The 27,463-nt window shown below is 46.9% G+C and overlaps 4 protein-coding genes and 1 long non-coding RNA gene across 5 annotated transcripts; 2 read left to right on the forward strand and 3 right to left on the reverse strand.

Annotated features, from left to right (window-relative positions):
* Nucleotides 1-114: 114 nt before the first annotated feature.
* LOC4352834 (extensin) lies at nt 115-1,777 on the reverse strand. The gene has a single exon (XM_015764366.3). It carries the CDS (start codon nt 1,632-1,634, stop codon nt 312-314), a length of 1,323 nt encoding a protein of 440 aa, XP_015619852.1. The 5' UTR covers nt 1,635-1,777; the 3' UTR covers nt 115-311.
* Nucleotides 1,778-6,035: 4,258 nt separating this feature from the next.
* LOC4352835 (cation/calcium exchanger 1) lies at nt 6,036-8,279 on the forward strand. Its single transcript, XM_015763312.3, has one exon. It carries the CDS (start codon nt 6,187-6,189, stop codon nt 7,948-7,950), a length of 1,764 nt encoding a protein of 587 aa, XP_015618798.1. The 5' UTR covers nt 6,036-6,186; the 3' UTR covers nt 7,951-8,279.
* Nucleotides 8,280-11,158: 2,879 nt separating this feature from the next.
* Nucleotides 11,159-15,463, reverse strand: LOC107276352 (uncharacterized). Its single transcript, XM_026021822.2, has 5 exons — nt 14,565-15,463; nt 13,461-13,541; nt 13,269-13,388; nt 11,919-13,006; nt 11,159-11,752 (listed from the first exon to the last, which is right to left on the reverse strand). The coding sequence occupies exons 1-5, from the start codon at nt 15,345-15,347 to the stop codon at nt 11,740-11,742; spliced, it is 2,085 nt and encodes a 694-aa protein (XP_025877607.2). The 5' UTR covers nt 15,348-15,463; the 3' UTR covers nt 11,159-11,739.
* Nucleotides 15,464-17,750: 2,287 nt separating this feature from the next.
* Nucleotides 17,751-20,495, forward strand: LOC136354659 (uncharacterized). The gene is made up of 2 exons (XR_010738227.1): nt 17,751-18,052; nt 18,145-20,495. It is a non-coding gene; the product is annotated as an uncharacterized lncRNA (long non-coding RNA).
* A 3,264-nt stretch (nt 20,496-23,759) lies between these two features.
* Nucleotides 23,760-26,441, reverse strand: LOC4352837 (protein SINE1). The gene is made up of 3 exons (XM_015763246.3): nt 26,264-26,441; nt 24,773-26,064; nt 23,760-24,465 (listed from the first exon to the last, which is right to left on the reverse strand). Exons 2-3 carry the CDS (start codon nt 26,045-26,047, stop codon nt 23,977-23,979), a joined length of 1,764 nt encoding a protein of 587 aa, XP_015618732.1. The 5' UTR covers nt 26,048-26,064; nt 26,264-26,441; the 3' UTR covers nt 23,760-23,976.
* Between the last annotated feature and the right edge of the window lie 1,022 nt (nt 26,442-27,463).

Here is a 27,463-nt window from a genome sequence, read left to right on the forward strand (position 1 = left end):
CTTTTACTCGTGCTTATGTGCTGTTCATGATGATATATAAATCCAATCACTTGAAAGACTTCCATGTTGGGATTTGAACACAAATTGGCTTACTTCTGTAGGCATATTCAACAATAGCAAACTCTTCATGTTCATTAGGAAATGAAATGGATTGAAAATGTAACAAAAGTATACTTGCAATTAGTAGTACATTTTGGTTATTAATGTGGTGTTTCAGTATACACATTTGCAGGTGTTAATTTACATGTAATCACATTAGCTTAATTACATATCATTCACATTTGGCATCTGTTTGGTCAGAGACACAAGAGTCAAGAGCTCAAGGTGCGCCACACGGATACGATGATCCCGACGAGCACCGCCGCCGCCGCCGCCATGTTCACCATCAGCCTCCTCTCCTCCGCCTCCCTCCTCCCACCTCCGCTCGCCGTCGCCGTCGCCGGCGGCCGCTCCTCCTCCGCTGCTGCCGCTCCAGCTCGACCCATTTCTTGCGCCTCCTTCTCTCTCTTCTCCTCTTTCCTCTTCTGCTTCGAAAGCGGCGTAGTCGCCGGTAGCCTTGGATCGCCGCCGTTTGCTGCTGGACTTGGCGCAGGAAGCGGCGGCCGTGGCGAGTCTTTTGTGCTCGGCGGCGACGAGGATGTCGGCTTGCCGGCGGCGGGCTTTGCTGGTTCAGGGGTGATAGCCGGAGGCGGGGTCCAATACCGCTGTGACGGTTGCTGCGGCGGCGGCGGCGGCGATGGCGGCGGTGGCTTTGGCTTTGTTGGTTCCGGAGGAGTCACTGCCGTTGGAGACCAATAATCCTCTGGCGGCGGTGGCAGCGGCGATGGCGGCGGCGGCGAGGGCTTTGGCTCGAGAACACGTGGCATCTTCACCGGAGCTCGTGGTGGTGGTGGTGGTGGCTGCGGCTTTGGCTCGACAACGGCAGGGGTGTCCCCCGGAGTTCGTGGTGGTACTGTAGGCGGCGGCGGCGGCGGAGATGGTGGTGGCAATGTTGGTGGCGGCTGTGGCTTCGGCTGCACAACGGGGGGCTTCACCGACGGTGGACGTGTCGGCGGCGGCGGCGGCGGAGATGGTGGTTGCAATGATGGTGGCGGCTGTGGCTTCGGCTGCACAACGGGGGGCTTCACCGACGGTGGACGTGGCGGCGGCGGTGGCGGCGGAGGAGGAGGTGGTGGTGGCAATGACGGTGGCGGCTGGGGTTTCACCGGAGGTGGACGGTGCGGCGGCTCAACGCGCGTACGAGTACGAGGAGGCGGCGGCGGCGGCGGCACCGGCGACAGAGCCGGCGGCGTCTTGAACTCCGGCGACGTCGCCGAGGACTCGTCGACGTCGACGGCGGCGGCGACGAGGGGGAGCGTGATGATGAGCTTGTGGTCGTCGAACCTGGCGCGGACGGCGTCGGCGTCGCAGTTGTCGGGGAGGCGGAGGTCCTTCTTGAAGCGCACCCACCTCCCCCCCCTCGCCGCCGGCGGCCGCTCGCCGGTGGCGCGGAGCATGCCGTGGTTGTCCACCTGCACCCTCACCTGCTCCTTCCTGAACCCCGGGAGGGCGATCTCCACCACGTCCTGCTCCTCGCCGGCCTGTCTCCACTCCACCTCCGGCTCCACCTCCTCGTACACTCGCCGCTGCTCCATCGCCGCCGCCGCCGCTCGCCGGAGTTCGATGTGTACACGTCAACTAAGCTTGCTTTTGTGACAGCGACGTGTTGTAATAAACATTATATTACACTTTATATAGATGCATGCAAATGTGTTGTGAGAATGGAATTAGATAGATAGCTTGGATTGGTTGATGGAGATGGCAGGAGCATATGCAATGCAACCTGGGTTAGGTTAGCTAAGCTAATTAAGGTAGCCATGGATGGAGATGGAGTGAGCTTGACGCCATGGGTGACCTCCTTCCTTGGGGCAAGGACATATGCTTCTTTGCTTCCAGGGGCGGATCCAACGTGAATGTAGGGGGGACTCATGGATACCCCGGAGCACCCCTTCGATTTTTTCACCATAAATGATAAACTAAAGGTCCCTAAATAGCTGGATATTGAAGAAACTGTGTAATTGAGCCCCCCCCCAATTTTTTTTTTCCTGGATCCGCCCCTGTTTGCTTCCTTCATGGCAGATTTTTTTTTTTTTTTGCTACACCTGGTGTATTGGATCTTGGGTAATACCAAAAGTTCATCATAGTTGGGCCAATTGGGCCGCCTATATGCTTTTCAGGAATTTCAGCCTATTTGTTTTTTTTAAAAAAAGAAACAATTTTGAATTGGCAATACTTCATTTGGAGTTCTTAGGGAGAAAAAAAATATGTTAGTGCTGATTTTATTATCATGTAGTATTAGTAATAAGCATCTGTGTAAGGTGTTTGTCTATGTCCATGTGGCTTGGATTTGGGTAATACCAAAATCAGAATTGGGCCTGTTCTGTTGGGCATTGGACTTCCAGGGACAGCAGCCTTTTTATTTTCTTTTTAACGAAGAATTTTGAATTGAGAATGTTTGTTTTGAAATTAGTTCTTCAGATTTGATATTTCTTTTAGCTGCAATTCCTTTCAGGGAGAGCAGTCTTTCTTTTTGTTTTAAAGAAGAATTTGAAATTGACCATTATTGTCCTGAAAAAAGTTCTTCAGACTTGATGTTACTTTTAGTTGCAATTCCATTTCTGTTTGTTTTAAACAATAATTCGAAATTGACAATATTTGCCCTCAAATTAGTTCTTCAAGCTTCATGTTTGTTTTAGTTGCAGTTTGCAAAGGTACTTCTTCACTTTCCAAGTTTTAAAGTTGTACTTCTTTTTCAGCATAGTTCTTCATGAGTCTTATCTCTTCAGCCTACCTAGCAAAACTTAGTAATTTAGGCATGTTTTTTTTTTTGGTGATAGGGAGGAAACCATATTGCTAATCCCTTTTTCTTCAGTTAATCTTCTTGTCAGTTCTGAACTGAAGCTCAAACAGAAGGGCACAACGATTTGTACAAGAAAACCAAAACCATCTGGGACTCTGTGCTTGGGTAGCATTATTCAGTTAAGAGATGATGTACACATCCCATGAGTCAAGTGTTTGCAGATCAAGCAACCAGACAAGCAAAGCAAACGTGGAGAATCTGTTTGCATCTTGGGGTGGATCAAATTCTGCATAATTTTTTAATACTGGTCCAATACCAGTACAGGCTGCTGATTTGTTCACACGCTGGTCACCCCCTCTGAAGATATTGTTCCTTGGATGATTGTCCTTGCTGGATAAAGCTCCTTGCATAATGGAGCACAGTTAACAAGGGGGAAGGACAATAAGTTTCACAAGTATCAATCAGTTATATGATGGTAATATAAGGCATAAAGGCTTTTCCGGCACGCGGAAAATTAGTAGGAATGTCTCAAGAATTTCAGAAAAAAAAATCTCATTCAAGGAGTTAGGGAATTTCAGAAAATTCAGAGTAGAAGACAAGATCATGTGAGATCAATCAACTGTACAAAAGAGGTCCCCAGCTTGTTAGGACAATTCCAAGCTGGGATTCAATGAATAGTCCTAGATCAGGGTACCAGGCTACAAAAAGAGTAAAATGCACCAGCGGTCCTTAAACTTGTCAGCAGGTTTCACTTAGGTTCACGAACTTGCAAAGCGCATATCGAGATCCCTAAACTTGGTTTATTCTATCATCCCGGTCCAAAGCCGTGTTTGACCGTGATCTTGCCTACGTGGCATACCACGTGGACGATGAAATAGATTTTTTTTTATTTTTTCTCCCTTCTTCCTTCTCTTTTCTCTTTTATGAAAAGACGATGACGTGTATGAGGCATTTTCATCTTTTCGACAAGGAAGAAAGAGAAAAAAAAGAAGAAAGAAGAGAGAAAAAATAATTTAAAAAATCTATGTCATCGTCCACGTGGCATGCCATGTAGGCAAGACCATGGTCAAACGCGGCTTTGGATTGAGATAATACAATAAACCAAGTTTAGGGACCTTAATGTGCGCTTCGTAAGTTCGTGGACCTAAGTGAAATCTCCTGACAAATTTAAGGACCGCTGGTGCATTTTACTCCTACAAAAAAGTCAGTCTAGTGATCACAAATCCACTTATACTACTACCCACCATGCATTGTGTTCATCATTTCTGACAGACAGGCACTGGCTCACTAGAATTCTCACTCCTGTTAATAAATCAGAAACTTAAGTTGCAAATGGTGGTTCCTTCTTGAGATGATCATCTTGATCTTCCAGAAGAACTTGACTGGAGAAGAGAAGAGACAAGGTGTTGATGATCCTACTGTAACTCATGGATCAGGAGAAGATATATAGTCACCTGTGATAGCTTATCTGAATTACTTACTGCGTGGTTCCAATCTAACAGTAGCATCTCCTGATGTTGAGACCTCGATTAGATGGATGGATGTTGAGGCTAATAGTTGTTCATCCGTGTGGTGCCAATCTGACAGTAGCATCTCCTGGATGCTCTTGTTCATGGAATGGCGTGTCGTCCATGCATTGGTCAGGCAATTTGACAATTTGTTCATCGTCTAGCAGAGAGGATATATGGTCAGGAAAGAGTTGATGAGATAAAATTGCAGTTCGAGTACGGTTATACTGCCGTCTTACCTGATCCAATAATTGGATGGAGAATGTTGTGCCGGTAAGTAAACAGTAACAAGTTGTGAATTTTCATTATCTGCTAGCTAGAGTGTCAGCTCTGAAGAATATATCAGCATATGTAGAAACATGATGAACATTAGTTTCAGCTGATTTGTTTTCTTGTTACTGTCATACATCTCTGGTAATAATAGAAATGGGATAGGTTTTCCACTCTGTCTGAAAAAAATAATTCAGCTGATATTCCAATCTCACTCACCTCACCTGCTGAATTCCCATAGCCAAATAAATTGATTCCATACCACCTATTATAGGGGATAGAAAGGGGAGAGGTTTTCCTCTCTGTCTGGCCAAAAAATATTTCAGCTGATATTCCAATCTAACTCACCTGCTGAATTCCTATAGCCAAAGAAATTGATTTATTAGACATACTCCCTCCGTTTCGAAATGTTTGACACCATTGACTTTTTATCACATGTTTGACCGTTTGTCTTATTCAAAAAATTTAAGTAATTATTAATTCTTTTCCTATCATTTGATTCATTGTTAAATATATTTTATGTAGGCATATAATTTTACATATCTCATAAAAGTTTTTGAATAAGACGAACGGTCAAACATGTGCTAAAAAGTCAACGGTGTCAAACATTTCGAAACGGAGGGAGTACCAATTATTGTATCTTCAGATTAGTGAGCTGCATCAGAAAGTAGTATGCATGATGGAATCAGAGAAACAGGAGTAGCAGCTGCAGCATCTCTCTTCCAAACCTTTAAATACTAATCCAACAATGTTACTTTTGCTTACCAGATAAGTTAACACCACAATGAATTATCAAATCCCAAATGGTACTGAATCAACACAATATAATATGGCATATAAGTTGACACAAATGCAAACGACCACCACAAAGTGATAATTTAGTCCAAAGAGAACATAAAAAAGGAAGATGAGAGGAATTCAGAAGAAGAGTTTTGAGTCAGTCAGTATCAAGGTCATGTGATTGATGATTCAGCATCCCTTGAGGCTCAGTGGCCTAATGAGCTGCCACTTGTCCTAATGACTCCACATTTTCCTGTCAATTTCCACACTAACTCTGAAACAAAGCTCAAAACACAGAGCAAAAATCAAAGACCAAAACTTCCATCTTTCTCTCTAGACCAACCAAGAACACTGCATTTCCAGTACCAAAATAAAACAAGAAAAACAAAGAAAACTACTTCCTCCGTTTCAGATTATAAGATGTTCTGACTTTGGTCAAAGTCAAACTGCTTCAAGTTTAATCAAGTCTATAGAAAAAAATAGTAATATTTTCAATCCAAGCTAATTTTATTATAAAAATATATTTAATTATTAATTTAATAAAAAAACTAATTTGATAATGTAAATATTACTATATTTGTCTATAAACTAAGTCAAACTTAAAGCAGCTTGACTTTGATCAAAGCCAAAACATCTTATAACCTGAAACGAAGAAAGTACAAGACAACTACAAGTTCCCAGCTTTCTCTTCCCATTTCGATTGCGGCCATCTATGCCATCAAAATCGTCGTAGCTTCACTACTCTCTCCCAATCATCACTAAGCTCCAACCTCCTCTCTGTCATCTCCCATGGCGGCCTTCTTGCGAACGCTGCACCGGCGAAGAACGCGCAATGCCGCCGCCGCCGCGTTCTTGGCTCTCGCCGTCGTCGTCGTCGTCTTCTTCTTGTCCGTGTTCGTCGCCACGCGGAATGAGGCTGACATCTTCTTCAGTGGCGTCGCGGCGGCGAGCTCGTCGTCGCCGGATTCCTCGTCCGGTGGGTGCAGGGAGCTGCAGGCGCTCGACGGCGATGGCGCGAGGTGCCGGTATCTGCGGGCGCACGCGCCGTGCGCGCCGGTGGGGTACGTGGACTACCTCCGGCTGCTGTACTGCGGGTTCGGGCGGGCGCCATGGCTGGGCTACGCGGCGCTCGCGCTGTGGCTGCTCGTGCTCTTCTACCTCCTCGGCGACACGGCGTCGGCCTACTTCTGCGCCTCGCTGGAGGGGCTCTCCGCCGTGCTCCGCCTGCCGCCGGCGATCGCCGGCGTCACGCTGCTGTCGCTCGGGAACGGCGCGCCCGACGTGCTCTCTAGCGTCGTGGCGTTCGCCGCGGGGGCACGCGGCGGCGACGGCGGCGGCGGCGGAGGGGAGGATGCCGGGGATGTTGGCCTCAGCGGCGTGCTCGGTGGCGCGCTGTTCGTGTCCACCGTCGTCGCCGGCGTGGTCGCTATCGTCGCCGGGCGTCGCGGTGGTGGCGAGCCGGTGATCATCGAGCGGCGCGGGTTCGTGCGCGACGTGTGCTTCCTCCTCGTGGCGCTCTGCTACCTCCTCGCCGTGCTGCTCACCGGCGCCGTCACCGTCTGGTCCGCCGCGTCGTTCCTCTCCCTCTACGCCGGCTACGTCCTCCTCGTCTGGACCTCGCACTGCTGCGCCAACGCCTCCGACGAACTCGAAGTGGACGACACCAAGCAGCCCACCTCCGACCTCGCCGCGCCGCTCCTCGTCGTCGACGACGACGACGCGTCACCGCCTCCACTCCCCGTCTCCTCCTCCTCCAAGCCCACCTCCGCGCCGAGAACGTTCGCGCGCCGCCTCGTCGACCTCCTCCACTCGCCGCTCTACCTCCCGCGACGCCTCACCATCCCGGACATCGCGGCGCACCGGTGGTCGAAGCCCACCGCGGTGGCCACCGCGCTCCTCTCCCCGCTCCTCCTCGCCGCCACCACCGCGCCCACCACCACAGCGACCACCCTCCTCGCCGCCACGCTCGCGGGCGCCCTCCTCGCCGCCGCCGCGGCGGCCACCACGGACGCCGCGTCCCCGCCCAAGAGCCGCTCGGCCCGCCTCCCGTGGCTCGCCGGCGGGTTCCTGATGTCGGTGCTCTGGTCGTACGTGCTCGCGCGGGAGCTCGTCGCGCTGCTGGTCTCCATCGGCGTGGCGGCCGGCGTGGAGGCCGGCGTGCTGGGCGCGACGGTGCTGGCGTGGGGGAACTCGCTGGGCGACCTGGTGGCGGACGTGGCGCTGGCGACGCGGCGCGGCGACGGCGGCGCCGGGGCGCAGACGGCGGTGGCGGGGTGCTACGCGGCGCCGGCGTTCAACACGGTGGTGGGGCTGGGGCTGTCGCTGACGGTGGCGGCCGGGGCGCGGCACCCGGAGGCGTACGCGGTGGAGGGCGGGGCGGCGGTGTACGTGGCGGTGGGGTTCCTGGCGGCGGCGCTGGTGTGGGCGGTGGCGGTGCTGCCGGCGAGGGGGATGAGGCTGGACGCGGTGCTCGGGGTGGGCCTCCTCGTCATCTACTTCGTCTTCCTCTGCGTCAGCCTCGCCATTCTCACGCCATTGCCTTCACCACATTAACTTCATTTTTCTTCTTTGCAAATTGAATTGCAAAGATGATGATGGTGATGATGCTAGATTGGTTGGGTTGGTTGGTGTCAAGTGTTAATTTGGGTGATTAGTTATTAATTAATTGCATGGTATTTTGTTCATGCAGAATTGGGAAGATGAAATGCTTTGTAGTAGTATATGACTTGTCATGAAATGTAAATAGAAGAGCACATATAGATGCAATGAAATAATGCATAGTAGTACTAGCTTTTTCACCGGAATGGTTGAATAGTGAGATGATTTGTAATAATTATTCGAGCATATAGATGAACAATTTAAATACCATAAAGTTATAAAAATGAATATGAGATAGTTTGCTATATATATATATATATATAGTTTTTTTTTTGGAAAACTACGTTATTTAAAAGTTCAGAAAACGTGCGCATTCTATTAGTCTGAAATATATACAAATTTCCGAAATGTTTTCTTTTCTCTGTGAGTACGTACTACTGAACTAGTACAGCATACAGAATGTGTACTCTACAGTGACTGAAGCGTGTAGCTCGATCAAACAATTTGATTAGCGGAATTTCGTAGTCATTAAATTTGTTTTTAGTGGCTGGGCCACAATAATAATTTGATTTTAGTTGGACTTGCAGAGTGGAGTCCTTGCTGGGCTTCGTTTTCTAGTTGCATTACACGAACGTGTATGATACGATACGATTGCCTATTTGCCATGTGCTTCTCACTCTGATACGATTCCCATATCTGACATCTAGTAGTCATCAACTATATCTAATCTCGTGGTTGTGACGATTATATTACTGGTAATTAGTGACTTAAGAGCTTTGTAAATTACTTGACAACGAGGCACCAGTGGTCTAGTGGTAGAATAGTACCCTGCCACGGTACGGACCCGGTTTCGATTCCCGGCTGGTGCATTTTGTTCTTCTTTTATTTTTCACAGTTTTTCAAATTTTGGCCTGATTAAAAAAGAAAATTTTTGGGTGTTACACTATATGTCGGAAAGAGTTTTTGACACGAATGAAAAAACTAATTTCATAACTCGCTAGAAAATCGCGAGACGAATCTTTTGAGCCTAACTAATTTGTCATTAGCACATGCGGGTTACTGTAGCATTTATAACTAATCATAGACTAATTAGGCTCAAATGATTCGTCTCGCGATTTCCTCTAACTGTGTAATTAGTTTTTTAATCTATATTTAATGCTTCATCCATATGTCCAAAAATTCAATGTGATATTTTTAGTAAAAAAAAGTTTTGGGAACTAAACCAGGCCTTTAACACCGAGTTTTTTTTAAAAAAAATCTTTTTCCCTTAGAAAGGAGAGAGTTTTATACCCATCAAATTTTAATTCAGAGTTTTTTTAATTCCTTCTCCCTTAAAATGAAGAGGATTTTTGTACCGTTTCCGAGTCGGAGCAGCAGTCTTGCCCTGACTATTTACGTGCACGTGATCGAACTCAAACAGTGGATGGATCGATCACCCGGGATGTCACGGCGGCGGAGGAACGACGGCGGCGAGGCCGATGGCCGCGCCAGCAAGACGGCGCGGCGGCGGCCGGCGCAGACGAAGATGAAGCACCTCTACCTGGTGCTCGACGACGGCGACGAGGCTACTACTACTTACACCATCCACAAGCTCGACGTCGACGACGACGCGGGCATTATCCACGCGCCCGACGTCGACCGGCCGGCGACTCGGTTCGCGGCGGCGCCAGCGGCCGGTGGTGGCCAAATGCACTTCCTCGCCATGGCCGGGAAGAACATCGTCGCGGTCGACGGCCAGGGTGGCGGCCCGACGGCCGTGTACGATACGGAGGCGGCCGCGCTGACGTTCGCGTCACCCCTCCCGGGCCGTCTCTCCTCCTCCGGCGCCGGCCTGGCCGTCGTCGTCGAGGACGGTGGCCACGGCGGCGGCGAGGCGCTTTACGCGCTGACGTCGCTCGGCGAGCGCATGCCGGCGTCGTTCGAGGCGCTGTCGTGGGCGCGCGACCCTTGCGCATCGCCGTCGTCGTTGCTGTTCTCCTCCTCCTCCTCGCCGGGGCGCCACTACTACTGGTCCTGGAAGAACGTGGCCGATACGCCGCCGCCGTTCGCCGAGGAGGAGGCCGTCACCGCCTACGCGGTGCACCCCGACGGCCGCACCATCTTCGTGTCCACCACCGGCGGCGGCGGCGGCGGCACATACTCGTTCGACACCGAGCGGCGCAAGTGGCGGCGCCACGGGGACTGGGTCTTGCCGTTCCGTGGGCAGGGCTACTTCGACGGCGAGCTGGACGCCTGGGTCGGGCTCCACAGGGAGGTCCACGGCCGCGTCTGCGCCTGCCAGGTCGCGTCCCGCGGCGGCGCGCGGCCCCCGGAGTACAGAGAGACGCTCGACTACGACAGCGTGTCGTCGTCGAGAAGCAAGAACCGGCGCCAACGCGCCACGCTCACCTACATGGGCGACGGCATGTTCTGCGCCGTGGAGACCTGTGAGACGCCGCCGACATCGTCGTCGTCGTCGGAAGGAGGTGGCGGCGGCGGCGGCGTGGAGGTCCATGTCACGGTGTTCGGGCTCAAGTACAATCGCCGGGGAGAGCTGCAGGCGAGGGTTCGCCGCGCCGCCGGCGCGTTCCCACTGCCCAAGCAACATGTCCCATCGTTTTCTCCTGTAGCCTTCTGGATGTAGCAGCTGCTTGCAGAAATTTTATTTTTATTTTTTTATACTTTTTTATGTATTAATTTTATTGATATACCTTTTGAAAACATATTTCCGAAAATTTTATGAAGTAGTTTGCTTCTCTTGCATTACATTGTGGAATATGATCAGATCAATAGTTTCATGCAAATTAAAGTCTTACATGATGATATTTCGGCCACTACACACCAGATATTGCCCCCAAAAAAAATGATTGCACAAAGTTAACATATGGCTGGACAGTAGATTTCACCTTTTCTTTTTATAGATGTCCCCCAGCTTCTATTAAACTTCAACAGATGTACACACACAAAAAGCAAAGTCTACTGGGTATATATACTTGTTTACAGTACACAACAGACTCAATATTGCTATAGTAAAAAAACACTCATATCCACACCAAAACACCACCCAACATCTGAATCCCTGGAATCATTCACAAGCAGCAATCAACATGGTTAGCAGCTTCTGAGTATTACAGATTGCATTGATGTTTAAAGAAAGACCTTAAGCCTCTTCCGGATTGTGATATAAAAAAAAGGCCAACACACAAAAGGCTAGCGCGTCTGGTATATTAGAAGTAGCACATGCAAAATCGGTTCATGAACATGCAAAAGGCTTCCAGGTTGTGATAAGCTCCACTTTCAATATACTTGTACATAAGAGAACAACAATAAAGTTGAACTGGTAAGAATGGCTGTGGCACATGCGCACAAATTCACAGACAAATGAGTAGAGAGTTTGGTCATAGTAAGGGGGTGTTCGGGAGAGAGGGGCTATTAGCCCCTCTCTAAAAAAAACATAAGTCCTTCTCATAGGGATTTATGTTTTTGTGAGAGGTACTAAAGTTTAGCCCCAGTTTAGTCCCTCCAACCAAACACCACCTAAGGAATCATGAATACCATCACGATCCTTCTGTACAGACTGGCCTTAAGTGACTGAAAAAGGTGTTTCAGTGTCTGCCCTGAATAAGCTGAATTGTGCAGGGCTTCAATTCGCGTATATGAACAGAGTGTTGTCAGGGAAATGATCAGTTGAGTTCTTTCAATGTCACTTGTAAATGTCTGCTGTCTTCGTGGTCAACCTTTTGGATTCCAGAATCTGTGTGGCTTTTAGTGAATTGACCTGAACATTAGCACAAGAAATCAGATGTATCAAACAAATGCGTACATGCGAAGGTCTGATTTTTGCTAGAGTCTACAGATTCACTACACACCAAAAGCAGCCAATGGTATAATACTATAATGCAACTAAGAAAGAATATGAAGATTAGAAGACAAGCAGTACTCACTTTAGCGTATATCCTTGCTTAAACATCACCTTCTGGAAATCGCCCATGAGTCTTGGAAAATTCTGTGCAACTATAAGTACAAATACATCCTCTTTTGCTCTTGCACTGTGCTGCCTGATGTTTCTGAGAAGTTTAAGAAGGCCACAAATGTCATCAGAATAATAAGCTTTCCTTCCTGTGGCAGGATCAATGAAATCAAGTGTTTCCTTCAAATGCGTATTTCCATCTGGAGCTTCAACACCCTTCTTCCATTTGGTGTATTTACTGAGTTTGGTCTTAATTTTCTCGTACGTTGGATTATCTGTTGTCTCCATTTTCTCAAACATGTTATGGAGAGACATGAAGTGGGCAGCTGATCTATATCCATCCTTCAAAGTGATATAGTCCTCTGCTAAACTGTCATAACCTCTGGCACAACGATCAATCAGCTCAATCCACTGTATAATGTCCAAAGGCAAAGTGGTGACCGAAACAAATACCTCCTCGCGAGTCATCTTCACAAATCTATCTGTATCCTTTTCAATGTCACCATCCTCAAGCTTGTTAATCACTCCCTTTGACAGATTACCAAATCTCATGTTACCACAGGTATCCATTAGAAAATTTTCCGATGTAAAATGGCCACCAAATGTCAGTCCAGCCCAGTGAAAATTCTTGAGTAGTACATATGCGTTCCTGATCTTGCATTTCACTTCATTTGACGTTGTGTAAGAAATATGTCTACACATATTCTTCTCTTCTTCTTCAGTTGATGTGCTTGCTCCTTCCTTCGGTTCTAGTGGATTTGTCCATGGAATCTGTTCCGGTGGCGACTTGACTTGAGGTGTTATGGTTTGAAGAATTAACCTGTCCTTATTGAACTTGCAGTAGTTCCTCAGGCTGGTATACATTGTTTCATCCATTTTGCAGACGAAAAGATTATGGTTTAGATGGTATGCCTTTTCTTCAAATGCCCTGTCATACTCAAGTTTCCTTCTTACAGATCTTCTTTGGTAACCATAACATGGTCTTAATTTTTTGCTTGTTGATACGATAGTGTCCCTTGCACCTTGACTTGTTGCTGGAGTCTTGATTAGAGCTTGAATAGCCTGTAAATTATTTGCCATCACAATGATTAACTAAGATCAATTGCCAAAATAACAATCAGCAGATGTGTTTCCATGTCAAATTTTTTTTTCACAAGATAACCAATCAACAGATGCAGCTATTTGCCTATCAAGACATTCAAATTCAGCATATGAGCAGATAATACATTCTAGGACAAATCTTTAAATGTAGCAATGCAAAATTAGTGCTCGCTACCTTCTTGAGAGAGAGAGAGAGAGAGAGAGAGAGATGCTAGCTACTTACAGGTGCATCATTTTCTGGGATCTTTATTCCTTTTATATAGCAGTCGTCAATCCATTGGATGTTAACCACCTTCTTGCCTTCACCGTTCCATATCAGAACAGCTCCCTCCGAATAGTCTCCCTAGCAATTTGAATTAAATGTCAAGAACGAAACATGTGTTACACTAATAAAAATCGGTAGTAATTTTTTTACCGCCATAGCAACATGAGTGCAGATGTCATAGTCTATTGATTGCAGTACGAAGCCTCCTAGTACTTCAATTTTCCTTTTGCTCTGCATCATTTAGTTCAGAATGTTAATAAAACCTGGAGGAAGTAAATTGTTATCAATGGACTCCCATGCTGACAAGCCAGCCATATTAGTGGTAGAAACCAAAATGACATGCTGCACAATTTTACAGGGTTTCAAAATTGAACGCAGATAAATCTTACAGAGCCAATCAACAAAATTAGATACGATTCGACTAACAAAATTCGATAAAGGAACCTTAGATACATTAGTGAAGTATAGATTACTCCTCTAATTCGTTATCAGGAAAATATATGGAGATAAATCCTCTAATTCTTTATCAGCTTGTACCCTTCAGGCCCAAAGAAAGGGAAGGACAAGTCACAAAACTCACCAGATTCTCAAATAGACAAGCAGTTTGGAATTTTGGTGCATACTAGGAATATGGCTTGCTTAGAAGGAGTAAATACTAAGGGGCTGTGTAGCAGAAAACTAAGATGGACTGGAAATGAGTGATTGTGTGATATGTTCCCTACTGTTGATAATCATGAGCGTAATGTTTCAATCTTCAGAGCACTGCTTTCAGGTAGAAAGAACGCAATCTTTTCGCGGAAAGTATATAAAATGGAACTTGTTTTTTACCTTGACATTAGATGAGATGGCATAAATATCAAAATATGCACACGCTGAAAATGCAGTACGAAAAGGAGAAGTTCCTGAGAAGATCTGGTTGACAGACACAATACTTCTGTAAAATTGCTGATATGTTCAATTTAGTTTAAATTTCATCATTCCATAAAAGTCACATGTGTAGATTCCTTAACCTGCTGATAATTTGACTTCATCCTGATAGCCTAGGCACCGATAATTAATCTTTAAAAAACAAGTGTAAGGAACGGGATGTGTGCTGTGTGCATGTTGTGGCCTGAACTAAGGCAGTAAAAATCAATTAAGCTCGATGTCCAGTTCCGCATTTCCCTTAAACCCTAACTCTGCAATTCGATGAAATTGGGGAACACACGCCGACATGTGAATTATGAGCAACTAGAACTGGGGACATTATCTCACCTGTTCTTTTAGAAGGTGTGGGAATCCGTGAAGTATGAAACGCATCCCGGCGAAAGGGCGATTGATTCTGCCCCCGCGATCTGCTCCCGCCGCTGATCCCTCGCCGCTGATATGGCCTCGCGCCTCGAGATCGATCCCCGACTCCTCATCGCCGCTTCGGCGTCCAAATCCGCCGCCGCTTCGGGCTCCTCCCCCGGCCGTGGATGTATCCCCCGGCACCGCCTTGTTCTTGAGCCCCGCCGCGTATCTCCCCACCACAGCCGCCGCCGCCGCAAACGATTTCTCCCCATCCGCAGCGGACCGCTTCCCTGTCTCTGCCTTGACCTTCAGCCCCACCACCGGCTTGCGCTCCTCCACCTCCCCCGCGTATTTCCTCCTCGACCCCACCTCTTCTCCATCCACCACCGCCGCGTCGCACCCCTCCTGCTTCACGGTGGCTTTGCTCCGCGCCACCGCCGCGTCGCATCCCTCCTGCTTCACGGTGGTTTTGCTCCGCGCCACCGCCGCGTCGCACCCCTCCTGCTTCACGGTGGTTTTGCTCCGCGCCACCGCCGCGTCGCACCCCTCCTGCTTCACGGTGGTTTTGCTCCGCGCCACCGCCGCGTCGCACCCCTCCTGCTTCACGGTGGTTTTGCTCCGCGCCACCGCCTTCGCTTCCCCCCCCCCCCCCCCTCTCCGACCGCCACGGCTCCCTCCTCCGTCGCCGCTTTGGCCCGCGCCTCCGCCTCCGCCACCGCCACCGCCGCCGCCGCCGCCGTAGCGGGGTCCCATCAGCGGCGGCATGACCTAGCCGCGGCGCTTGGCGAATTGGGGGCGAACTGCGAGAAGCGAGCGGGAGGAGGCGAGAGGCGAAAGGGGAGGGGAGACGAGCGGGAGGGAGCGGAAATTTCGAGTTCGTTGGGCTATTGGCTACTTGCTGAGCTGTCCTTTCGTTTTGTCTACCCGGTCCGGATGGGGCCTTGTGGGTTTTTCACTTTTTCTTTTTCTTTCCTTTTCTCTCTCTCTGTTTTTTTTTGTGACGATGGGAGTAATAAAACAGTAAATTCCTTCTATTTTCTTGCGGTGAAAAATTCCTTCAGATATCAGTATCACGGCCAAAGGTGCCACAAACCTACTGAATTTAGGCGGTTCCAAAAACAAAAATTTCTATGCTATAACATCGAATGTTTGATACATGCATAGAGTATTTAATGTAGGCAAAAAGAAAAAATCATTACACATATTGCATATAAATTGCGGGACGGATATTTTAAGCCTAATTGTATCATGATTTGACAATATGGTGCTACAGTAAATATTTGCTAATGACGGATTAATTAGGCTTAATAAATTGTTTTGCAGTTTCCTGACGGAATCTATAATTTATTTTGTTATTAGGCTACATTTAATATTTTAAATATGTGTCCGTATATCCGATCTAACAACCAAACCCAAAAATTTTCCCCAACTAAACAAGCCCTTAGGTGGTGTTTGGATCCAGCGACTTAATTTTAGTCTCTGTATTTAGACACTAATTTAGAGTATTAAATATAGACTACTTACAAAACTAATTACATAAATGAAAGCTAATTTGCGAGACAAGTTTTTAAGCCTAATTAATCCATAATTAGAGAATGTTTACTGTAGTATCACATAGGCTAATCATGGATTAATTAGGCTCAATAGATTCGTCTCGTGAATTAGTCTAAGATAATGGATGGGTTTTATTAATAGTCTACGTTTAATATTTATAATTAGTGTCCAAACATCCGATGTGATAGGGACTTAAACACGTTGAACGGTACTCCCTTCCTCCTAAAATAGAAGGAATTTTGGGTGATGTGACATACTATCCTATACCTTATAAATCTGAACGCAAATCCTTTATATTTTGAGGCGGAGAAAGTATTACTAATTAGTACTAATATTTCGTTGCGGCAACATACTGACATGTACATACGCAGCCCGCCTTGTCAGGTTTGCCACCATCAGCCACTACCTTCTCACCACAAGCTCCGTATACCCCACCGACAACATCGACACACCGCTGCGTGCTCGTCGGTCAGCTGAAGGAAGATGATGCCCCTATGTGGAGATAGAGGTGGTGTGTGGCTTCCGTTTTCCAGCGATGGTGGTGCGGCGAGGGGCCAGGAATGATAATGATAAGGTGAATTAGGCTTGGGTAGCAGCGGCTATTCACATTAATTAGACGACTGTACGGCTCGGGCATCCAATCAATTTGGAGAAAAATAGAACGCTGATGTCAGCGCCCAATTTACGTGCAAAACTATTTTAAACTGATTTTTCTCTTAATTACTTATCTAAATCATTATCCGATTGTACCATTAAATTCGTTGCAATTAAATCTTTAAAACAAGACCACACATGGATATATTCCGACGAAATTTTTTTTAGCTTATTATTAAATTATTTTAAATATTGCACGATGTTCAACCAAGTATATCGGAATTGATTCACTTAGTAGATCGAAAATGTTTCGCTTGTTTAAATCAGGTGTTGTTTCACCGTATATAAAAATAATGTTTCAGCAAATAGCTAAAGAATGTTTTAGTTCACAGCAACATTTGATCCATACGTAGTGAAACATTATAAGTACACTAGGTGAAACATTTTTCGGTGGAATAAAAAATAAAACGAATTCCCTTAATAGGGGTTCCCAAAATATATAGGTTTTTTTGTTATAATGAAATATTTCAGTTTACTGCAACATTAGATCTATACATAGTGAAACATTGTGAATACACTTGGTGAAACATTTTGGGTAAAAAAAATAAACCAAATTTCCTTAATATAGAGTTTTCAAAATATCTAGTTGATTTGTTGTAGGTGGAGACAGGTACTGTAGTGGGCCTAGCGGCATGCACCGCGCACAGGGGGCGGGGTAGAGGTGGCCAAATGGGCCGGGCCAAACGGGCGGCCCGCGGCACGGCCGTTCCTGTAGCAGGCACGGCCCGGCACGGCCTGCTACAGTAACGGGCCGTGCCGGCACGGCCCGTGTAGCCGTGCCGTGCTTGGGCCGCTGGCCGAGCCCGCGGGCCGGCACGGCACGGCACGGCTCCTGTAGCAGGCCGGCACGGCACGGCCCGCGGCACGGCACGGCCCGGGCGGCCCGTCAGGCCGAAAGCGCCGGCGGCGCGTGACAGGGCGGGCGGCGGTCCAACGGGAAGGCGACACGTGGCACTAACGGCTATTTGACCGTTCAAATTTGAAAATAACCGTTGGGAGGCTAAAAAATTCATAAAAAATTCGAAAAAATTCCAAAAAATCTCAAATTTCGCCCTATAAATAGGGCATGAACCCCAGCCATTTCTCCTCATCCCACACTCCTCATCTTGTGCTCTCAAGTGTTTTAAGTGCTCTCTTTGTTCTCAAGTGTGCATTTTTTTTTATTTTGACAAAATTTGCTCAAATTTTGTCAAAAATCAAAATTAGTTTCGTAGTTCAACAGTTTGATCGCAGAGGTTTGAAGAGCTCGCGGTTGGAAAGATGTAAGTAATATTCAAATTTGTGTATTATTTGTATTGTGTTTGTGAATTCAATAAATATTCGAAAATTTGTTTATGTCGGTTTAAATTTTCAGAATGGATCCGAACTTTCCATACCAGTCGCCGTCGTTCACCTTGGGTGATTTCGACCCCAACTACATGTCGGGGTTTGACGGTACCTCCGGATCGGCTCCAACTCCACCATCTGTGGAGGAGGTACCGGTTCATACGGCTGTCGTTGAGGAGGTACCGGTTCAGGCGGAGACAGCTTCGGAAGGATTTTCCGGAACCGCGAGCGGAAGTGTTTCGACACACACCAGCTCGAAGAGATCGAGAACCTCCGGTGTGTGGCAAAGCTTCGACGAGATAAAGGAAACATGCCCCGACGGAAGGGAGATATCGAAAGCCCGTTGTAGAATATGTAGGCAAATTTTATCTGCTCGTTCTTCTGGTGGTACAGGTCACCTCAAGCGCCATGCGGAGTCGTGTGCCAAGAAGCAAGGAATACAACTCCGGCAGCAGCAACTTATGGTAAACCCAGACGGTACGGTACGCAGTTGGGAGTACGATCCCATGGTTGCTCGGGAATCTCTTGTCCGGTTAATCGCCAGGCAAGATTTACCCCTGAACTTTGGGGAGTCCCCTGCTTTTGAACATTACATTCAGCAATCTCATAACCCTAGGTTTAAAGCTGTGAGTAGGCAAACATCAACTAGAGATTTAGAGAATGTTTATCACAAGGAAGCAACTGCACTTAAGGAACTGTTTAGTACATGTACTTTCTCTGTTTGTGTTACTTCAGATATATGGAGTAGTAGAGCTAGAGAGGATTATCTTAGCGTAGTTGTTCATTTTGTTGATGATGATTGGCAATTACAAAAGAGAGTTTTAGGGCTTAGGTTAATAGATGTCTCACATACAGGAGAAAACATAGCTGAAAGAATTAGGGAAGTAATTAATGAATTTAATCTTGCTGATAAAATATTTGCTGTCACCCTAGATAATGCATCTGCTAATTCTAGAGCTATTGAAATATTGCAACCTTTATTTTGTGTGTATGCTCAATCTTTTCTACTCCATCAGCGTTGTGCATGTCATATAATTAATTTGATTGTTAAGACTGGCATGAAGAGGGTAGGTGACCACATCGATGCTGTTCGTCAAGCAATCGCGTGGTTAACTGCTTCTAACCCGCGGATTGCTGCATGGAAGAGGTTTTGCAATGCGGCCGGTGTGGAAGCTCGTAAGTTTGCCACCGATGCAGAGCATCGGTGGAATGCAACGTATTTAATGTTAAAAGTTGTTTTACCTTATAGTAGTTTACTTTCTGATTTTGTTCAGTCACGTGGTGGCCCAAGAAACAGTGACGGGTCTTCAGTACTGAACGAGCATGTTTGGGCAATTGTACAAAAATTTTACCAATTTCTAGAAACTTTTTATGATTGTACTCTAACTTTGTCACATGTTTATTATCCAACTGCTAATATAATTTTGCACAACCTTCTTGAAATTGCTACTTTATTTAAAGAATACGAAAATGATGACGTTCTAACTGAACCTGTCTTTCACATGAAACAAAAATATTTGAAATATTGGAAAAATATACCTATGTTGTATGCTCTTGCTTTTGTTTTAGATCCTAGGTGTAAATTAAGGGGATTGTCTGCTATTTTATCACTTGTTGGAGATACTATAGGTGTAGATTATAGTTCTTTTTATACTGAGGTTAGACGTAAATTATATGAGGTTTTTGGAAGATATGAAGTAAAGTTTCAGGAAGTTCGCCAGCGGAGACCCCCTCCTATCCCCACTACAGGTAAGAAGAAGATACAGTGGGGTAGGATTTGGGGTGGATCGTCTTCAAGTTCAATCCAAGGTGGTGGCAGTTCGTCGGCTACAAGTGGAGACGCCTCTTCGCATGTTGTGGCCGAAGAGTTGTCCGGTTATTTGGACAGCGACGCCATCCACCACGAAGCACAAGATTTCAACGTCCTCGGGTGGTGGAATGACCACAAGATAACATATCCTGTGCTTTCAAAACTAGCACGGGATGTGTTGACGGTGCCCGTGTCGACGGTGTCCTCCGAATCGGCCTTCAGTCTATGCGGCCGAATCATCGAAGACCGGAGGACGACTCTGCGCAGCGACCACGTCGAAATGCTACTAAGCGTTAAAGACTGGGAGCTTGCTCGACAACATGCCCAATACACTGCGGACAACCAAGAATTGGCCGCCCACTTCGAGCAACTCTACCTGGATCCAGACCAACCCCAGTAGAATTTTGTTAGAAGTAAGTTCTGACCTTTGAGCTGTACTCTTTTCTTTGTCATGGTTTTCTCATTTTCCCCTATGAGTTTTTACATGACAAAGTTTTTAACGAGGCAGCATGTATCATTGTATCCTGTAATGATATAAACATTAATAAAGGTCATTACTATTTTTAACAAATTCTTTTGCAATATTTTCGCAAGTGTGGATTTACCTTTAAATTATTTCAAAATAATGAATCACAATCTATATTTTTAAATTTTTCAACACAACAAAAAAATACCATTTTTTCTTTTTTTTTAACATTACCAAATCATTACTTTTTTAAAAAACTTTTATTTCCATTTTTTAAATACCATTTTTTCATTTTTTAACATTAGTAAATCATTACTTTTTTTTAAACATTTTATTTCCATTTTTAATTTTTTTTTCCTTATACATTTCCTTTCCTTTTTTTTAAAAAAAAAAAAACACTGTGCACGGCCCGTGGCCCGAACGGCCCGTGGGCCGCGGGCGTGCCGTGCCGGCACGGGCACGGCCCGGCCATCCACGGGCCGTGCTTGGGCCGGCGGCTCGGCACGTGGGCCGGCACGGCACGGCCCGTTTCATCAGCCGTGCCTAACGGGCCGTGCCGAAACGGGCCGTGCCGGAACCGTGCCCGTGCCGGGCCGGGCCGTGCCGCCCGTTTGGCCACCTCTAGGGCGGGGGCGGGGGGAGCGGTCGATTTTTGCTCCCCCCCCCCCCCACCCGGTTGATCGGATAGAATCATTATCGGGAATGATAATGATAAGGTGAATTAGGCTTGGGTGGCAGCGGCTATTCACATTGATGGAGTAGAAGAGCAATGTCTAGTGGATTTGCAGCAGAAACCATAGGAGCCCACCAGATAGGCGGATAGGAGGAAGAAATCAAATTTGTACTAGTACATTTTTATGAGTTTTTAATGTTTCAGAAAATGCATCTTTCTTGGGTTGGATTGAAACGTTGTCCTTGATACTTCGATGGTGTTTCATATTTTTGTTTAAGAATCTTGTAATTGGTTAATGTTCCATATGTGAAAATAATAGTACGTTTCAATACATGAAACATTTTTCAGGTAGCGGTAAAACATCGCCCAAATTTTAAAGAAAAAAAAAGGTTAAAATCAAACACTCGATTTGCTGTCGCCTCCCAGCATTCCTGAACTTGGAGAAAGTTTGTCCGAAACAACGGCGTCACACAGCGCGTCCGACTCCGTTTCTCCTGTAGGTCGAGTCGGAGTCGGTTTCTCACCCCATGTAACCCATGTTCGAATCGGATTCGGACACTACAACCGCCATAACTACCTCGGCTATATATATGCAATGCACGTGTAATCAAAGTGGATCAAACCATCCATCTAGCTCGCGCCCAAACACCGATCGCTCGGGATGCCTAGGCGGCGGCGGGACGACGACGACGACGACGGCGGCGAGGCCTACCGGCGACATCACCACGACAAGAGGCCGCGGCCGCCGGCGCCGCCGCAGCAGAAGCATCTCTACCTGGTGCTCGACGACTGGGACAGAGGCTACAGCATCCACAAGCTCGACGTCGACCTCGACGACGCCGGGGTTATCCACGGCGGCGGCGGCGGTCCAGCCGTCCGGTTCGCGGCGCCGAGGTCGTCGTGCGACGCGCGGTTCTTCCCCATGTGCGGCGACAGTGTCGTCATGGTGTCCGACGCGGCGCCGACGCTGGTGTACGACACGGGCGCGGCCGCGCTGACGGTCGAGTCGCCGCTCCCCGGCCTCCTCGCCGGCGGGATGGCCATCGCCATGCCCGGCGGCGAGAGGCTGTACGCGCTCACGTCTCTCGGCGAGCGCTTCCCTCGCGCCTTCGAGGTGCTGTCGACGGGCGGCGGCTGGTCGTGGAAGAACGCGCCCGTGGCGCCGCCGCCGCCGCCGGTCGAGGAGGCCGTCGCCGCCTACGCGGTGCACCCCGACGGCCACACCGTCTTCGTCTCCACCTCCGGCGACGGCGGCGGCGGCACGTACACGGTGGACACCAAGCGCGGCGAGTGGAGGCGGCACGGTGGCTGGCTCCTGCCGTTCCATGGCCAGGGCTTCTTCGACGCCGAGCTCGACGCCTGGGTCGGCCTCCCGCGCCACGGGGACACCATCTGCGCCTGCCAGGTCCCGTCCCGCGGCGGCGCGCGGCCGCCGGAGTGGGACACCATGGACGATGACGACGTGGTGCCGTCGTGGAAGAAGAGCCGCCGCCGCCCCGGCGGCCGTCGACGCGCCACGCTCACCTACATGGGCGACAGCAAGTTCTGCGTCGTCGACTGCGTGGAATGCGACGGCGACGACGGCGGCGGCGTGGTCACGCCGCCGCAATGTGAGGTCCATGTCGCCGTGTTTGGGCTCAAGTACAACCGGCGGGGAGAACTGAAGGCGACGGCTCGCCGCGCCGCCGGGTCGTTCCGAGTGCCCAAGCATTTCTCATGGTTCTCTCCTGTGGCCTTCTGGATGTAGACGAAGCCATATATAAGCAAAAAACTGCAATGCAATCTACAATATATATTGCGATTCAGATCAAGGAAAAAAGAAAACTAACATTCAGAATGCTAATCAAACAGTGCTTTCCTTTCAGTGAAGTGTAGCATTCTACAGTGCTTTAGGGGGTGTTTATATACAGGGGTGTAAAGTTTTGGCGTGTCACATCGAATATTATATAGGGTGCTGTATGGGGTGTTCGGACACTAATAAAAAATAATTACAGAATCCGTCAGTAAGCCTCGAGACGAATTTATTAAGCCTAATTAATCCGTCATTAGCCGTCAGTAAGCCTCGAGACGAATTTATTAAACCTAATTAATCCGTCATTAGCAAATGTTTACTGTAACACCACATTGTCGAATCATGTAGCAATTAGGCTTAAAAAATTCGTCGCAAATTAGTCACAATCTGTGAAATTACTTATTTTTTTAGCCTATATTTAATACTTATCAGGTGTTTAAACTTTTGATATGACAGGGTGTAAAATTTTTGGGTGAGATCTAAACAGTCCCTTATTTATAGTTTCTCAAAGTTCAGTCATATGCTTGTAAGAATGTAAGTTGTATAATATCCTTTTTGAGTTTTGACAACCATTAATACAATGGATACAATGGAGAGTTTTATCTGCATTTTGAAATAAACAAGAAAGAAATTCAATGTAACAGAGTATCTAGTCCCAGCAACTAGTTACACATGCATGCTGTCCTGTAATGCCACAATCTTAACTCACACAAGATGCTAACCATGTTGATTGTTTGAATCACCGATTACAGAGAACAAGGGTTTCAAACGGCCGGTTTAAATTGAGAAAACCAACGTTTGCAGCGGAAGATAAAAAACCTGGTACCCATGATACCAAGAACGTGCTGCCTTGTAGTACTGAAACTTCTTATCATAGCAGAGAACTTCAACTTCCATGCTGATACATAACACTAAGGATTTTTATGACCACATAAGAGAAAAGTACATCCAGAAATGGTACAACTTTTTAACCATTCCATCACCTTATCACAGAATTTACACCATTCAAAGTCATCCATGTAAACTGCTGCCTATAATTTCTGTATACTAAAGATTGCCACCATACAATTCCTGAAAAAACGGATGGCTTGATGCACATCGCAAAACAAACAGATATGTTTATGTAGGAACAACATAAGGCTCTTTGTAGTCCTTCCACCAAGGAAAGAAGAGAGCAATGATTGCCACAACAAAAACGAAAAGAAAAACTGGATAGTGAGAACGGTTTGCATTTCTTTTCTTGCCTCCAGTCTTCTTCTCATTCACAGCTTGACATTCTTGACATGGAGATTTGGCTGCACCATCAAAATCCTCATCATCATCGTCAGCCGGGAACTTCAAATCTTCTATTAGGGCATCAGTGTTTTGCATATGGCATTGATTTTCCTGCCGAATTGAGTCCCAAAATTCTTTTCTTTCCTTAAGCTCACTGTTTTTTCTGAACTGAAGAATATTAGTACCTGGCCCTGAGCAGTGTTGTATAGCTGGACTTTCAAGTGGTGGGTGACCATCTTGTTCTGGGTCTCTACAGAAGGTGCAAGAATGGAGTTGCTTTCTTGGAGTAGAATTCATCCTCATGTCACCTGATAAAACCTGTGCCCTGGATATCTGAAATAAAACATGAGACAAAGTGAGAGAGATGTAAATTCATTTAATTCTAAGGAAGTTATGTCTTCAACCCAAAATCATGTCAAATATAAACCACTGAAAGACAAATCTTCAGCACGCTAATGAAAATGCATATCCAAACAATTAACATATATGTGGATGGTATATGAAAGTGACATCAAAATATGTTCATGCTATTTGGGGCTAAGGAATGGAAATAATATGTTAAAGAAAAGCAAGTATTTAATCATACAACACATTTGACATTTTAAGTAGATCAAAGCTGCTATGAGTTTCTGCCGCATACCTGAGAGCAGTGATTCGTTTCATGCGCTGCTGAACAGACATAACATGGGCCAGCAACTCTTGTTGGCACATCTGACAACCTCCTGTCTGGCTTAATTGGATCAACAGAGCTGAAATGTGCCATCAAACCTGAAGCCTCATGACTATCTGGAATAACAGTGCGAAATAAGTCATGATTGGACATTCCATGTGATTTGTCAGATTTGTTACACCATAGCTGCCGCCTTGCACGTGTGCTTCCAGAACCACATTGTCCCACTGAATGTTGAGAATCAAAATCAGTAGACAAATGAACAGAGTTCAGGTCACAAGAATGTGAATCACATGAACCATCGTCTCTGATATCCGCATCATCCATGAGAGAATGTGAATATGAACCCTTTCTGCCATTTCTTACAGAATAGTTTGCTAACTGACTCAAATTATTGTCATGCCCACTCTCTTTTTGCCTGCCAACAAGTAGCTTAGCAGTCTCAGATGCCTCGAAAGCTGCAATGCTGATGGCTGGCATAGTGTCGTCCTGGAATTGTTCCATAGCATGGATAATACTACTGATCTCAGAAGATATAATGCCTAGATCCAAACCCTTCATGATGGAATGTATCATTTGAATCGATGAAATAATCATCTGAGAACTGCTTGCCTTAGCACTCTCATCCAGTATCTGTAAGCCCGATCGAATCAAAGATCGGCCATAAGGCTCAAGCATCAGTGGATTTTGTGTCAGCAAAACAACCACCAAGTTTAAGTGCGCGATACTCTGAGCATGCGCCTCCTCTAGGGCCCCTGAGACTTTCAAGCAGACATCATTAACCAGCTCGTTAGACGCAAACCGCCAGTTGTTGGATTGCACAAGCGCGGCGACACAAAGAGCAGAGCCAAAAGAGTTGCTCTCCACCTTAGTGCTCATCAGACAATCTGCAAAGGGACGACAAAGCGAGCCAATGATCGCGCTTTTCAACGCTTCCGTCGCCAGAGGATCAACAACGTACCGCGATAGCGCGCAAACAACCTTGGAGCAACCAACGGCATTCCGCGAGGACATCATCCTAACGATTGCCGAGACGATCAGGGCGATGTGCGGCACAATCTTGCGGCCGTGCGCTTGCGCGGCGGTCTCGAAGATGCACAGCATCTCCTCCTCGGAGAAGGAGCATGGCTTCACGGGGTCACAAACGCGGGCAAGAAATGGCGGGAGCGTGTTCGAATCAAGCTCCTTCACATACTGTCTCAGGCCACTGAAGGCAGCCTTGTTGGTAAGGGGATCCATCACCATCAGAGAGAGCGCGCCCCCTGTCGATACGAAATCCAGCATCAGAGATTGCCGCAACTCGCAATCGATTCAACCGCCCACAAATATTTTCTATGGAGCAAAGAACTAAAACTACTACTCCTAGTCCTAACAAGGGTTTAAGGCAAAGAGGAAAGAGCTTCGAAACCTAGAAGAGGGGAGAAAGAGCGGAGAGGGATGAGAGGGATACGGGGTGCTCACCGGCGGCGAGCGGAAGGAAGAGGAAGTGAGCAGGAGGGGGACGACGCCGGCAACGCTGCTTCACCCTCGCGGGATGGAGATCGGCGGCGGAGGAAGGCGGCGGGGCGGGGCGGGGCGAAGTCGATCTCCGCCTCCGGGAGTCGGGTCGAGTAGGGCCGTCGGTAGGAGTCCCAGGCCCATTAACGCAAAGGCGGTATGGGCATTTTTAGTTACCCATGGCCCAACTTGTCGCTATTAATCTGGACATAGTTAATATCTAGATTCATAATCAGAAGTTGTTTATGTCTAGATTTGTTGATAAAAGTTAGTTTATTTTGAGACGGCGAGAATAAATCTAGATGTTTTTTTAGATACAAGAAAAGCGGTGCATACTAGGGTCTGCTAGCCTCTCAAATCAAATGCTAAGTCTTTATGGTTGAAGTTGAAGTGAGCTCGATGAATCGTTGATGCATTTCTTTTAAGTTGCCCTAATGGCTCAGTGGGCCAGATAGCTTGGGTGCAACCAAATAGGTCAGAGCTATTGTTTTTCCAACCTGGTCTAGACTTGTCTGAATAGTTTGTTTTTCAAATGGCTGGTCAATTTGTTATATACAAATTTGACGCGTAGGACAATGAATTTGTCCAGCTCAACTTCAATAGGCTGAAATGACTAGGCAAGCTGGACTATCCGGATGAAGTTGATCACCAATGGACCGAACAAGTCTAGGCAATGTACTTTCTATGGGTTGGATTAGCCAAACAATCACCAGCTAGACAGTCCGGTGAAGATCGAACTATCTGCCCTTTTATAGCGCAACTGCTAGTTGTTTCAGTGACCATCGCAAAAGTTTAAAGGGTTAGACTATGTCCTATGCACTTCAAAGGCAATGTTTAAAAATGGCTAGTTTGTGTAGTTGAGGTATAAATATACAGTGCTAGTCGAGACTAAATACTCTATGCTATGTACCTGTTCCTATCTCTTGGATAACATTGCAACTTGAGATAACTCGTGGAGGACTTAAGCTTTCAGAGTGATTACTTGAGCGAGGTAGTGGCTTTGTACGCACTCACAAAAGAGTAGTGCTGAGTAGCTTCAAGTGAAGTTTTCATCTTGTTATTCATGGCATCTCTTAAGGATTTTGTGGAAGACCCGATGATCTTGGGAAAGGCTTGGAGAGTTGGAGTTTGGCTTCCATAGTGAAGAATAGCTATACAAAAGAG

This window comes from Oryza sativa, chromosome 12 (genome assembly GCF_034140825.1).
Source record: "Oryza sativa Japonica Group chromosome 12, ASM3414082v1".
NCBI classification, from domain to species: Eukaryota; Viridiplantae; Streptophyta; class Magnoliopsida; order Poales; family Poaceae; genus Oryza; species Oryza sativa.